At 46.7% G+C, this 14,610-nt stretch overlaps 1 protein-coding gene across 2 annotated transcripts in view; it reads right to left on the bottom strand.

The window, feature by feature from the left end:
• Window positions 1-14,610, bottom strand: part of LOC131185770 (thyroid adenoma-associated protein homolog) — a 50,633-nt gene that overhangs the window by 3,046 nt on the left and 32,977 nt on the right. For both annotated transcript variants that reach the window (XM_058158615.1, XM_058158614.1), the window contains exons 23-30: window positions 13,859-14,111; window positions 12,337-12,573; window positions 10,165-10,378; window positions 8,115-8,321; window positions 6,947-7,173; window positions 4,910-5,086; window positions 1,998-2,276; window positions 718-923 (exon numbers count right to left, since the gene is read on the bottom strand). In XM_058158615.1, coding sequence (XP_058014598.1) covers window positions 718-923; window positions 1,998-2,276; window positions 4,910-5,086; window positions 6,947-7,173; window positions 8,115-8,321; window positions 10,165-10,378; window positions 12,337-12,573; window positions 13,859-14,111 — 1,800 coding nt within the window. The remainder of the gene's footprint in view (window positions 1-717; window positions 924-1,997; window positions 2,277-4,909; window positions 5,087-6,946; window positions 7,174-8,114; window positions 8,322-10,164; window positions 10,379-12,336; window positions 12,574-13,858; window positions 14,112-14,610) is intronic.

Genomic DNA, 14,610 nt, shown 5'->3' on the forward strand with positions numbered 1-14,610 from the left:
AACTCAACATCTCCTGGTGATTGGCCTGAAGTCACCCAGCCAGTTTTCATGCCTAAGGCGGGACTAGAACTCACTGTCTCCTGGTGATTGGCCTGAAGTCACCCAGTCAGCTTTCATGCCTAAGGCGGGACTAGAACTCACCATCTCCTGGTGATTGGCCTGAAGTCACCCAGCCAGCTTTCATGCCTAAGGCGGGACTAGAACTCACTGTCTCCTGGTGATTGGCCTGAAGTCACCCAGCCAGCTTTCATGCCTAAGGCGGGACTAGAACTCACTGTCTCCTGGTGATTGGCTTGCAGTCACCCAGCCAGCTTTCATGCCTAAGGCGAGACTAGAACTGACCGTCACCTGGTGATTGGCCTGAAGTCACCCAGCCAGTTTTCATGCCTAAGGCGGGACTAGAACTCACTGTCTCCTGGTGATTGGCCTGAAGTCACCCAGTCAGCTTTCATGCCTAAGGCGGGACTAGAACTCACCGTCTCCTGGTGATTGGCCTGAAGTCACCCATCCAGCTTTCATACCTAAGGTGGGATTAGAACTCACCGTCTCCTGGTGATTGGCCTGAAGTCACCCATCCGGCTTTCATACCTAAGGCAAGACTAGAACTCACTGTCTCCTGGTGATTGGCCTGAAGTCACCCAGCCAGGTTTCGTGCCTAAGGCGGGACTAGAACTCACCATCTCCTGGTTGAAAACACCTCTGTCTTATCCAACTCACCTCGACTCCACCACTGTCTACAGAATTCTACGGTACAGATGGTTCCAGCTACGGTGGTTTCCAGCCAGGATTGTATTGACTCCCAAAGTTTTTGAGAGGTGGGCGCGTTCTCCACCAGTTGGAGTAGAAAAGGTAATAACATCTGAGAGAAGACTGCTGGTTCGGTGTAAACATTGGGTTCATCTTCCTTGTAGAGGCTGACCACTCTGAAAAGAGAAAAACAACATCCGTGCAACATCTGGACCATAAACAATTAACCGCAGTTTAGGTCTAAGGTGTTGTGTGAACTCAGCCCACATGGGTTAATAAGGAGGCAAACAAAGCAAAGGAGAAGGAAGTTGAATGCATCTCATGAGGAATTAATTGATCTAATCAGATTACAGATTAACAGAGTTGGAAGGGACTTTGTAGGTCATCAACCCCTCACTCAAGCAGGAGACCCTACACCATTTCTGACAGATGGCAGTCCAGTCTCTTCTTGAAAGCCTCCAGTGATGAAGCTCCCACAACTTCTGAAGGCAACTTCTGTTCCATTGGTTGATTGTTGTCACTGCCAGAAAATTTCTCCTTATTTCTAGGTTGAATGTCTCCAGCAATATCTCCCATCTTGGAGCCTGTTGGGACTTCAATTCCCATAATTCCTCAGAGAATTTGATTTTGATCATCTCGCATGATCTCAAGGGGGCACCAGGATTGGAGGAAAGCTTGAGTGTAGCGCTCTAATTAAGAACTTCCCAATGAAAGCATTGTGATGGAATCAGGTTTGAGCTGAAATTTGAACTGCTCCAAAGCCCAGGGAAGAGGGATCAGCCAGGATTCAATGAATAAAATAGAACAGGATAGAATAGAATAGATTTTTTTATTGGCCAAGTGTGATTGGACACACAAAGAATTTGTCTTGGTGCATATGCTCTCAGTGTACATAAAAGCAAAGATCTCGGTGTACATAAAAGCAAAGATCTTGGTGTACACAAAAGCAAAGATCTCGGTGTACATAAAAGCAAAGATCTCGGTGTACATAAAAGCAAAGATCTCGGTGTACATAAAAGCAAAGATCTCGGTGTATATAAAAGCAAAGATCTCGGTGTACATAAAAGAAAAGATCTCAGTGTACATAAAAGAAAAGATGACTCAACTAGCTTGACCCAAGAACCTACCATTGGCAGGTTGTTGGGTCTGACAGATCCCAGTGCTTCTAATTGAAGTTGGGGAAGTATCCATCACACTTAGTCAAAAAAGGAGCCCCTGCTTTGGTTGCTTACATTCTTCTCTTTGCTTACCCCTGGCTTTCCAGCTCCATCAAGGTCTCACTGAGGTCTACCATGGGGAGGAGGTGCATCAACGATGCAAATGTTGAGGGATGGTCCCCAAAATTTTCGAGCAGGTACTGCAGCAGGCTGAGCAGAGCCTTGGAGCTCTGGAGCTGAAGGCAACTGTGGTGAGGTTGAACCTGCTGGATGGGTGACGGCGTCTGCACCAAACAGCTGACGAAGGAAGCAGCTTCATGACGCACTTCTTGGTCTTCGTCTTGGAGGAGATGGATCGCTGCCTCGATCAACCTGAAGGAGGGGTAAGAAGGAAAGAAATTCACATGAGTTTTGGGGTGTTGGTGGGTAAGGAAGTGTTGTGACCTAGGCTTCCTGAGTCATTAAAACAGATGAGTAGTCCCAAAAACCTCTTTTATTGCAACAGCTGTGAATTACGTTCATTCACAGAGGAATCCCAATTAGTTGCAAAAAGTCCTTCAGGAGAAGTCCTGCGAGATAATCCCCAACCTTTATCTCCCTTGACACACTGCCAAAGACCTACTTGGCAAAGCCACATGGAGTCCAGGATCAAACAGAGATGCCGACCGGGAACAGAATTAACAACGTGGCTTTCCTGCAAAGTGCCCACGTGCCTTTGCTCCTCTTTTAAGCCTTATGGGAGGGACCAAATCTCCAGGCCTTACTCCTGAGTCATTCCTGTTGTGTCTTGCCCGCCCTCAGAGCAGCCGGGGCCTTCTTACCTGCTCCCCAACACTGAGGAATGTATGCCTTCCGGCCCAAGTCCTGGCTCCATGCCCCCACAAACTGCAGAAGAAGGAGCATCTCCCTGCCCCAGCCCTGACTCCATGCCCAGGCAAACGGAGCAGCTAGACCCCTCCCCCTCATCCACAGCAGGTGAGCCTGAGGAGGGTTTACTCCCAAGAACAGCTGATTGGAGTGACCCTCGCATCAGAAGATTGGAGAGGCGGAGGCAACAGAGGGAAGGGAGGGGCAGGCCTTAATGAGTGCTGAGTCATGGAGCCACACCCCATGGCCTATATAAAGGAGCTACTTTCTGGCAGTCTCTGAGTCAGGCAAAAGTCAAACTTATCTTGCTGAAGTCACTTACTGGTCTGCCTGCCTGCTCTGAGGACTTTGCTAGGACTTTGGGCAGAGCTGCAGAGGCAAGCCTGATTCGGATTTCCCGGACCCAGCCGTCAGCGGAGGAGTGGGACACGACAATTCCTTTAGTTTTAACTGTTCTTGCCTTCTGGCAGCTCTGCGCATGCATGCACAAGAAACAGGGTCCCTCTGTTCCTGTGCATCACTGCAGTCCAACTGCTCCAGAGGCAGCATGTATTTCCCAGATGGCCCTTTCTCTGCCTCCAACGCAGAGCCCTCGTCTGAGCCTTCCCCCGAATCCAGGACTGGCCCATGTTCTTCCTCAGTCTCATCACTGTCCAACTCCGCTGCCAGCTCCGCAGACTGCTGGCGGACCATAACAGGAAGAGAGGCGAAGGTGAACGTCATAATCCAAGTGTTGTTCATTAGTAAAAAATGAATGGTGGCAAGGAAAACAGTTGAAGTTAAGATGGGATGAGATACCTTTAAATCCAGGTCCTAATAATAATAAGGAAGGTGTGAGCTGCGCAGGTGAACAACTTCAGAACAATGGGAAAAATATTGAATTTCTCCAATGAATCGTTGCAATTTTCCTCTTTCCTTTTAACGTTTTCTCTTCGATTTCAGTCGCCTCCTGGCCTTTATATCAGGGGTCTCCAACCTTGGCAACTTTAAGCCTGGAGGACTTCAACTCCCAGAATGCCCCAGCCAGCAAAGCTGGCTGGGGCATTCTGGGAGTTGAAGACCTCCTGGCTTAAAGTGGCCAAGGTTGGAGACCCCTGCTTTATATCACTGTGATGAAGGAGATGACCCTCCATTTATTTGAAAAGAAACACTATTGAGGGGCTCTTCATTCCTAGTGGTACATACACCAAGCAGCCCAGGTTGGCAGATTCCAACCCCGCCCGGCTACTTCTTACTTAGTTACCCATAATGCCCCAGGACCAGGGGTGGGCTTCAAAAATTTTAGCAAGGGGTTCTCTGCCCAGTTGCTGGGTGGGTGTGGCCATGGTGGGCGTGGCCTAGTCAGCCTCCTGCACCACGGAGGGGTGGGGGGCGTTTTTGCCCTCCCCGGGCTCTGGAGACTTTCTTCAAGCCTCCGGGAGGGTAAAAATTGTCTCCCCAGGTTCCGGAGGCTGGAAACAGGCCCATTTCTGGCCTTCCTAAACTTGGGTCTGTTTTTCGCCCTCCCCGAGCCTCCGCATGCACCCTGCAATTATCTGCATCCAAAACGGGCCGCATGGGGATTCTGGGGAGGGGAGGGACGGGCGGGGTCAGCCAGGAGTGGGATTTGGGGATTCTCCAAACTGCATAGAATCTTAGCTAGAGGTTCTCCCGAACCCCTACGAACCCCCAGCAGCCCCACCCCTGCCCCAGAACATTTGCATGTCGGAGCATTGTGGGAAATGACCCAGTCTCCCAACACTCCCAACAGGGGCCGTGGTAGCTCAGGCTGTAAGAAGCCTGTTATTAAAACACAGCAGCCTGCAATTACTGCAGGTTCAAGCCCGGCCCAAGGTTGACTCAGCCTTCCATCCTTTATAAGGTAGGTAAAATGAGGACCCAGATTGTTGGGGGGGCAATAAGTTGACTTTGTAAATATACAAATAGAATGAGACTATTGCCTTATACACTGTAAGCCGCCCTGAGTCTTCGGAGAAGGGCGGGATATAAAGGTAAAAATAACATAAAATAACATAACTGGTAGGACAATTGTGGGAAAAGATGGTTCAATTGCAACTGGGTGTATTCTGGAGAACCTGGGGACCCCCAGCAACTTTTCTGAAATGTTAGGTGTCCGTGCTCGTGTTGTTTGGACGTACCGTAGAACTTGGGAACGAAGGAGGAAGTCGGACGATTTCTGGACTCTCCAAATCCAAGCTGGGCCACCTGTTTTGACGGCTTTGGCTGCAGCCATCCTGAGCAACCCGTCTGAAAGGGAGTCGCTCCACTTCTCTATCGCTGCAATCCATCGTTCCCATGAAGGATCGCCTTCGGGGCTGTCCCAAAAGAGAGACAATTACACTGCAAGAATAGTTACGGATTTGCTTCTTTGGATTCCAACCGGATCCTCTTTTACTTAGGCAAGAGAAACCAAACGTTGTTGTGCCTTGTCCTCCCTCCTCTCCTCAGCCAGACCCCTCCCATCTCCTGCTATCCGATTCAGAGTCTGATAATGAAGAGGAACGGCCTGGCATGCCTCCAGCCCCCAGCTGTGGGGAGAATGTCAGGAATGAACAAACAAACCTCACTCCTACAGCGTGTGAGCATGAAGCCAGCCATGTGCTAGAATTGCCGGCAGCAGATCAGGAGGAAGGGAGTTCACAGTGAACGGATCCCCGCTTCCGGAGAATTGAGAGGCAACGTCAGCAAAAGGAAGGGAGGGGCAGGCCTGGATAAGTGCTGAGTCATGGAGCCACACCCCTTGGCCTATATAAAAGACCAGCTTGAGTCAAGCAATTTGAGTCAAGCAAAGTCTCATCTGGTTTGCTGAAGTCACACCTTGGATTCCTGCCTGCCTAAGAAATCTGAAAGAAATTTAGCAAAGTTGCAGAGGCTTCGTGGCCACGCTTGATACAGACTTCCCAGACCCGGGCGTCGGAGGGGGAGTGGGACCACGACAAACGTATACCTATAGACTAGGTGAAACCTAGCTTAATAGCAGTGACTGTGAAAGGCAGTCTTAGTGGACAACCAGCTAAATATGAGCCACCAGTGTGCGGCGGCAGCCGAAAAAGCCAATGCAATCCTAAACTGCATTAACATGGTCATTAATTGACCATACCCGATGGGACAACCCTGCTTGCAAGAAATTTTAGAACATAGAATAATAGTTGGACAGGATCTGGAGGTCTTCTAGTCAAGCAGGGGACCCTAGACCATTCCGGGCAAATGGCTGTTCAGTCTCATTTTGAAAACTTCTAGTGATGGAGCACCCACGACTTCTGGAGGCAACCCGTTCCACTGATGAATTGTTCTGTCAGGAAATTTCTCCTTAGTTCTAACTTGGATCTCTCCTTGGTTAATTTCCATCCATTGCTTGTTGTCCTGGCCTCAGGGGCTTTGAAGAACAGGTGGACCCCATCTTCTCTGTGATGGCCCCTCAAGTACTAGACGTCTCCTGGTCATATCACCCCTAGCCCTTCTCCTTGTTAGACTAGACATACCTAGTTCCCTCAATTGTTCATCAGTTGAGCCGCGGTGGCGCAGTGGTTAGAGTGCAGTACTGCAGGCTACTTCTGCTGATCGCCGGCTGCCTGCAATTTGGCAGTTCGAATCTCTCAAGGCTGACTCAGCCTTCCATCCTTCCGAGGTAGGTAAAATGAGGACCCAGATTGTTGGGGCAAGAGGCTGACTCGGTAAACCGCTTAGAGAGGGCTGTAAAGCTCTGCAAAGTGGTATATGCTATTGCTATCTATCTATCTATCTATCTATCTATCTATCTATCTATCTATCTATCTATCTATCTACCTACCTACCTACCTATCATCTATCTATCATCAGCCTTCCATCCTTCTGAGGTAGGTAAAATGAGGACCCAGATTGTTGGGGGCAAGAGGGCTGTAAAAGCACCGTGAAGCGGTATATAAGTCTAAGTGCTATTGTCCTTCCTTCCTTCCTTCCTTCCTTCCTTCCTTCCTTCCTTCCTTCCTTCCTTCCTTCCTTCCTTCCTTCCTTCCTTCCTTCCTGTTGACTCAGCCTTCTGTCCTTCCGAGGTGGGTAAAATGAGGACCCAGATTGTTGGGGGCAATAACTAACTCTGTAAACCGCTTAGAGAGGCCTGTAAAGCACTATGAAGTGCTATATAAGTGTAAGTGCTATTGCTAATTGTTGGTTCTTGACCTCAGTCTTCTACTTACTGTTGACTCAGGAACAATGTGGCTGCACAAAACGCATGATCCCGGAGCCCAGGACCTTCGTGGTCACCCTCTACCATAGAGAACAGGATTTCACCACACTCCAAAGCTAATTTCTCTGGGAAAGGCTGTCTTTGAGCAACGTTGCCAAACAAGTGGACAAAAACTTTCAAGTACAGCTTTAGGACTGTGGGGTCTCCTGTATTCGTCAGGATCTCCTTGAATTTTTCCTAAGGCAAAGAAAGGGAAATATATTTTGTGTCCAAAATAAATGCCCCTGTAAAAGAATTAAGAATATAAAATGCTCCTCAAAGGAGAAAGAGAAATAATATATCATGCTAAACCTTGGTTTGTAGAAGAAGATCTGGTTGACATTTCATACCACGCTACGGCTTGCAAGCCACAATACCTAGGTTCACACATGACATCAAACCCTAAGCTAAATTGATCACGTTATGGCAATGTGGGGCCCCACCCATTATGAACATGGCCCTTGACTCCCGGAATGTTAAAGGAATGTTGATCAACACTGGTCAACGCTGGAACCAGAAGTCCTTCTGGAGAACATCTAACTAAACTGTTGGTGTGTATGAGAGTTCATGACTGGTAGAGGCAGGGTAACAAGGTCAGCCAATGAATAGGCATAACAACTAAGTCAGCCAATGGGGACTGTTTGGAAACCGAAACAGTATTTTGCTGTGTGAGCAACGAGACAGCAAGGAGCCTGGGCGTGGCTTAGCTGTGCTGAGCTCTGAGTCTGTGCTAAAGCAAAAAAAAACCAAAAAAACAAAAAAAAACCCAACCTAGTCTGCTGCTTTGAACTGAAACTAAAAACTGTTCTCTCCTCTGCCTGTGTTTGCTGGTAGTTGCTACCATGTTGGAAGAACCTGCCATTGGTATTGTATATTTATTTCATGTGTTATATTATATGTAAAGAGAAGTTAATGAATCCTGCTGAATCAGTTACCTGTGTCTGCTTTCTGGATGTGATTGCTGCTTCAAACTCTGACATAATCCCTAACATTTGTAGACCCCAGTTTGACCCAGGAATATTCTCTACATTTCCTTAGAAGACTTCAGCATTTTTGCCAACCACGTATTATGGACCAGTGGTTCAGGTACAACATTTCCAATTCTACGTATCCACGCTGGGGTAAAATTCAGATCTTACCATGAATATCAACTGCAGATCCTGGTTGGACTTAAGACCTTTCCTTTCCTCATTGTCCATCAACCAAGTTAGAATGGCGACTTGCACGTCAGGATTTCCCCTTTCCAGAAGCAAGCTCAGATCATGGATTCTTTCCGGAGATTCCCGTCTTGTGGCTTCTTGGCTGAGGAAGCTGACAGCCCGTTGGCAGAAGATGGAAGAACCAAGCTTGAAGAAGATCAAAAAAAAAAAAAGCCATTGGTACATAATAACAGCAGCAAGAATTGTATTTGCACAAAAGTGGAAGGCAGAAAAAAAATCCCATCGGAAGGAGAGGTAATGAAGAAGATTTTAGAATGTGCAGAAATGAATAGGTTAACATTGAGAATAAAAGACAAAGAGGAATCGATGTATTTCAAGACATGGGGACGATTTTATGTATGGTTAGAAAAGAAATAGGAATAAGAGATTACAGAGAAATAGATTAGTTAAGGTATGAGTAAATGAGAGAGAGGATGAAAAAGAAATAGAAACCCAGAAGACACCTGTGTAAATGGAGAAGGAGAAAGGTGGGGGGAGAAAGAAAATGTTATTATCGTGTTTCCCCGAAAATAAGACCCTGTCTTATATTTTTTAAGACCCTAAAATAAGTGCTTGGCCTTATTTTGGGGGAGGTCTTATTATTTTGGGACGCGTGGAGCAAGACAGGACTCTTCTTGTGTCTTATTTTCAGGGAAACACGGTATATAAATGTACATTTACGATGATACATGTGAATTTAGTACAATGAAAAAGCAATTGAAAAGAAAATAAAAATCAGGATTGCTCAAATACCACTTTGGAAAATACGAAACTGAAAATGAATACAACAATAGAGAGAGAATGGAGAGGGATAGAGGAGAGGAGAGAGGAAGGGAGAGAGAGGGAAAGAAGAAAGGGAAAAGGAGAGGAAGGAAGGGGAAACGAGTAGGAGAGAAGATTAGAAGGGAGGAAGAAGGGAGGTTTGGGGGAAAGGAAGGGAAAGGAGAGGAAGGGAAAAGGAGAGGAAGAAAGAGAGGGGAAACAAGAGTAGGAGAGAAGGTTAGAAGGGAGGAAGAAGGGAAGTATGGGGGAAAGGAAGGGGAAGGAGAGGAGAAGGGGAGGAGGAAAGTAAGTAGAAGAGTAGATGGAAGAAGGGAGGGAAAGGAAAGAGAGGAGAGGGAGAAGAAGGATTGTTGTAAAACAAGGGAGATGAAATGGTAGAAGAGCAACCCCGAATACCCTTAAATTGTTTAGGATGAAGATGGTATTAGTGTGAAAGCTGAAAGAAAATATGTATCTTAGATAAGAAACTGTACAGTTTATGAGAAAAAATAATAAAAAACTTTTCCAAAAAAAAATGCGCCGTCGGTCTGTGTCTTTTTTTTCACAAAGTGATAACCCATCTTCAGACATTGCTTTACGCCCAGATTTCTCCTGAACCCACCTTCCTCAACCTGTGACCTACATCCAGTGGTGGGATTCAGCCGGTTCGCACCTATTCGGGAGAACCGGTTGTTAACTTTCTAAGCAGTTCAGAGAACCAGTTGTTGGAAGAAATCTTATTTTGTTTTTTCCCACTTTACAGGGCTAATCCTGTAAGGAAGGCAGGAAGGAACATTCTGGTGGTGTTTCTAGCCTAATCTTTATTGTCCTGCTTACAGAAACTGCCTCTCTGGTTAACCCTTATTACATTGTAACAGCTAAGGCGAAGCGCCCATCGACGTAAGTGACGTTGAGTTGGCCACCACACCCACACGGTCACATGACCACTGAGCCACGCCTACCCAGCCGGTCATTAGAGCAGAGAACTGATTGTTAAATTATTTGAATCCCACCACTACCTACATCCCCTTCACTCACATTGAGCAACCTGGATGGGGAGGATGGAAGTGGTAGTTCCACACGACTCAAGAGTGAAGAAGCATGTTGAGAATGTCTTCCCTCCCTCCTAAAAATTTTTTTGGGATTAAAAGCACAGCCTTTTTAGCAAAACTAGGGACTTTTGTTTCGATCCTTTGTGTTGGCTCTCAGCCCTGACAATCCTGGATACCTGGATAAGGGAGAAACCAGGTTTCGGACTGGCCAGTTCCCCGTACAATAGATTCCAGACTTTCTGCACAAAACCTGGAGAACAGCTTCCTAGCAGCAAGGACACAACTTGGAGGTAAACGGCACAGATTAACGGGCACCGTCGTATGTCCATCAGCAACCAGATGTGGCTTTCCATCATGCAGGCCACGGACCGCAGCAACTCAGGATGCAGCCTGAAAAGCAGAGGTTGAAACATCAGTTCTACAGAGGAATTACTGAGTCTGTCATCTGCACTTCTATAACTGTCTGGTTTGGGTTCTGCAACCCAACAAGACAGACACAGACTTCAGAGGATCATTAGAACTGCAGAAAAAACAATGGCTACCAACCTGCCTTCCATTAAGGACCTGTATACTGCACGAGTCAATAAGAGGGCTGTGAAAATATTTACAGACCCCTCGCATCCTGGACATAAACTGTTTCAACTCCTACTCTCAAAACGATGCTATAGAGCACGGCACACCAGAACAACTAGACACGGCGACAGTTTTTTCCCGAATGCCATCACTCTGCTAAACAAATAATTCCCGCAACACTGTCAAACTATTCACTAAGTCTGCATTAAAGGTAAAGGTTCCCCTCGCACATATGTGCTAGTGGTTCCAGACTCTAGGGGGCAGTGCTCATCTCTGTTTCAAAGCCGAAGAGCCAGCACTGTCCGAAGACGTCTCCGTGGTCATGTGGCCGGCATGACTCAACGCCAAAGGCCCACGGAATGCTGTTCCCTTCCCACCAAAGGTGGTCCCTATTTTTCTGCTTGCATTTTTTTTACCTGCTTTCGAACTGCGAGGTTGGCAGAAGCTGGGACAAGTAACAGGAGCTCACTCCATTACGCAGCGCTAAGGATTCGAACCGCTGAACTGCCGACATTTCGATTGACAAGCTCAGCGTCTTAGCCACTGAGCCACTCTAGACATACCCAATTCCTGAAGCCGTGCTTCGTATATTTTAGCCTCCAGCCCGCCCCCCCGAACCCCAATTTTTTTTTGTTGCTCTTCTCTGCATTCTTTCCAGAGTCTCAGAAAATGAAATGGAGAAAAAAGAAAATACTGAACAAATGTCCCAAATTCTTGGTGCCCTTTCGCCCTGCTTGGATATGACAGGTGGATCCTGCTCATGTTTTTAATTTCTGTCTGAACTTGACAGACCATGAACAAAATACTTTGCATTCAGTTCACACAGTGAAGGAAGAGCAAGCGTACGGTTGGAATAGACAAACAGGAAGGGCAGAAAATCGGGAGAAACAGCGTGGCGGAAACAGAGGCTGTCTTCAGTCTTGTTTACTTTGGCTTTGACCATTAAGTAAACACAGGTCGTCCTCAACTTATAACCATTTGTTTAGTGACCGTTCAAAGTTACGATGTCACGGGGAAAAAAGTGACTTACTTTGGTGGATTTTACAAAATGTTTTGAAAAAGAAGGTAAAGTTCTTGCCGCAATTTTTTTTTTTTACTGGGAATTATCACGGACTGTACAGTAATTGAGACTAAATTGATTTTAAATCTAATAACAGCGGCAAGATGACTGATAGGACAGTATTGGAAGAAAAAAGGGTTACCTACAATTAGAAGAATGGATATTGAAAGTTGGCAATTTGGCTGAGATGGCAAAAATCTCAGCCTTTTTGAAAGACAATACGCAAGAATGATACTTAAATGAATGGAAAAAATGGATTGACTATATCCAAAACAGATATCAGACTAAGAGATATCAGACTGCCTTTGAATGATTGGGATGTATTATTTCTGATTGCACTGGGGGAGGTTAGGATTTGATGAGAAATGCAGGAGTATAACTGAGTTAGGAGGGAAAATTTTTAGCATATGTTTGTTTTATTTTTAACTATACCTTGTGTTTGTTCCGGGAAGTCAGGGGTGGGGGGAAGGGGGTTTTTTGAAGGAGGGAGGGGAAATGGGGAAGCTTTTTGTAAAACTTTTCAATAAAACCATTCCCACTTACAACCACTGCAGCATCCATTGGCAGTGATTCGCTTACCAGCTGCGTCAAGAAAGGTAGACCAAACTCACTCGACCGCTTGTCTCTCTCAGCAACAGAGACGCTGGGCTCCATTGCGGTCGTAAGCCGAGGACTACCCGTAATATATTTTGCAATTGTTGGAAGGCCAACGTACCGTTTGACCTCCAAAGCATGAGTCAACACAGCCTGGATTTGCAGCAGGCATCCGTGCAATGCATTATGGGACAGAGCGGCCTCCGGCTGCGGGAATCTGGCTGCCAACCGCAAGAGGATCTTTCCGTAGTCCGTCACCGGGATGAAAGGCACCAAAGCTTTGGCGGCCATTGCCCGAACGGCATAAATGGGGTTTCCCGACAGTTGGATCAGGGGCTCCAGGAAGCAGGTGAGAGCGCTGGAGAGAATGAAACAAGCAAAAGAGGAGGAAAATTGGTCACATTTGGGTAGGACGTCCAATGGCAATCGAGAAACTCGAATGACAATCTCGAGAACGGAAGCCTCCAAAGTATGGGCAATCCTTGAGTTAGGACCACAAGGGAGCCCACAATGTATACTGCTAAATGAAACATTCGTTAAGTGAGTTTCACGGCCCCATTTTGGTGGGGTTTGCGGAGAGGAGGGGGAGAGGGAGGGAGGAGGACTGTGGGGTCCTTGGTCTCTCTGAGCTTGGTTGTTCTCTTGCAGACATTTCATGACCCAACTAGGTAACATCATCAGTGCTAGAAGGGAGTGGGATTTGTGGAGAGGAGGAGAGGAAGAGAGGGAGGGAGGGGGGAGGAGGACAGCTATGCGATCCTTGGTCCTCTCTGAGCTTGATGGTTCTCTTGAAGACATTTCATGACCCAAACTAGGTAACCTCATCAGTGCTGGAGATGTTAGCTAGCCAGCGCAACCGTTGAGATGGTTCTCCTGCACACTGAATGGCCTTGAACTCAAGAGTCTTCATCGTTTTACTAACTTTAAATGACTCGGTGACTCCGCCTTGGTGATTTCAGTAATAATAATAATAACAACAGAGTTGGAAGGGACCTTGGAGGCCTTCTAGCCCAACCCCCTGCCCAGGTAGGAAACCCTACACCATCTCAGACAGATGGTTATCCAACATTTTCTTAAAAATTTCCAGTGTTGGAGCATTCACAACTTCTGCAGGCAAGTCGTTCCACTTATTAATTGTTCTAACTGTCAGGAAATTTCTCCTTAGTTCTAAGTTGCTTCTTTCCTTGATCAGTTTCCACCCATTGCTTCTTGTTCTACCCTCAGGTGCTTTGGAGAACAGCCTGACTCCCTCTTCTTTGTGGCAACCCCTGAGATATTGGAACACTGCTATCATGTCTCCCCTAGTCCTTCTTTTTATTAAACTAGACATACCCAGTTCCTGCAACCGTTCTTCATATGTTTTAGCCTCCAGTCCCCTAATCATCTTTGTTGCTCTTCTCTGCACTCTTTCTAGAGTCTCAACATCTTTTTTACATCGTGGCGACCAAAACTGGATGCAATATTCCAAGTGTGGCCTTACCAAGGCATTATAAAGTGGCACTAACACTTCACGTGATCTTGATTCTATCCCTCTGTTTATGCAGCCCAGAACTGTGTTGGCTTTTTCAGCAGCTGCTGCACACAGCCGGCTCATCTTGGTTTTGAGGTCCCACCGAAGAGTCTTCCACCATTTCTCAACTTACCTATCCTGAGTGTCTCCGCTGGGCTGCAGCTTGGCCAGAAAAGTAAGGACAGCATACAGGGAAGGGCAGAGGTGGAATTTCCCTCTTTTCGGTCCTTCGGATATGGACACTTCCACAGCCAGGGACAATTCTCCAAGTAGGATGCTTCTCAAATGGACATATCGGCCAAAAAGAGCTTTGGGGCTTATTCCATCTTTGGCACGGCCATCCTCTGGACTCCATTTCTGCCCGAGGAGGCGAACGGTCAAGGCGCCTAGAGGAAAGCAAGATCGGAAGTTAGAAAGAACTGCCTTCCAAAAAAACAAAAAAAAAACAAATTAATGTACAGGTAATAGCAATAGCAATAGCCCTTAGACTTATATACCGCTTTACAGTGCTTTTACAGCCCCCTCTAAGCGGTTTACAGAATCAGCATCTTGCCCCACAACAATCTGGGTTCTCATTTTACCGACCTCGGAAGGATGGAAGGCTGAGTCAACCTTGAGCTGGCCAGGATCGAACTCCAGGCTATGGGCAGAGTCAGCCTGGAATGCTACGTTCTAATCACTGTGCAGGCATGGCTGGAAGGAAGGAAGGAAGGATGCAAGGAAGGAAGGAAAAGGAACAGCAATAGCAATAGAAATAGCAATTGTCCTTATACTTATATACTGCTTTACAGCCCTCTCTAAGCGGTTTAGAGTCAGTCTCTTGCCCCTCAGTAATTTGGGTCCTCATTTTACCGACTTCCAAAGGACAGAAGGCTGAGTCAACCT

This window comes from Ahaetulla prasina, chromosome 15, assembly GCF_028640845.1.
Source record: "Ahaetulla prasina isolate Xishuangbanna chromosome 15, ASM2864084v1, whole genome shotgun sequence".
Lineage (NCBI taxonomy): Eukaryota > Metazoa > Chordata > Lepidosauria > Squamata > Colubridae > Ahaetulla > Ahaetulla prasina.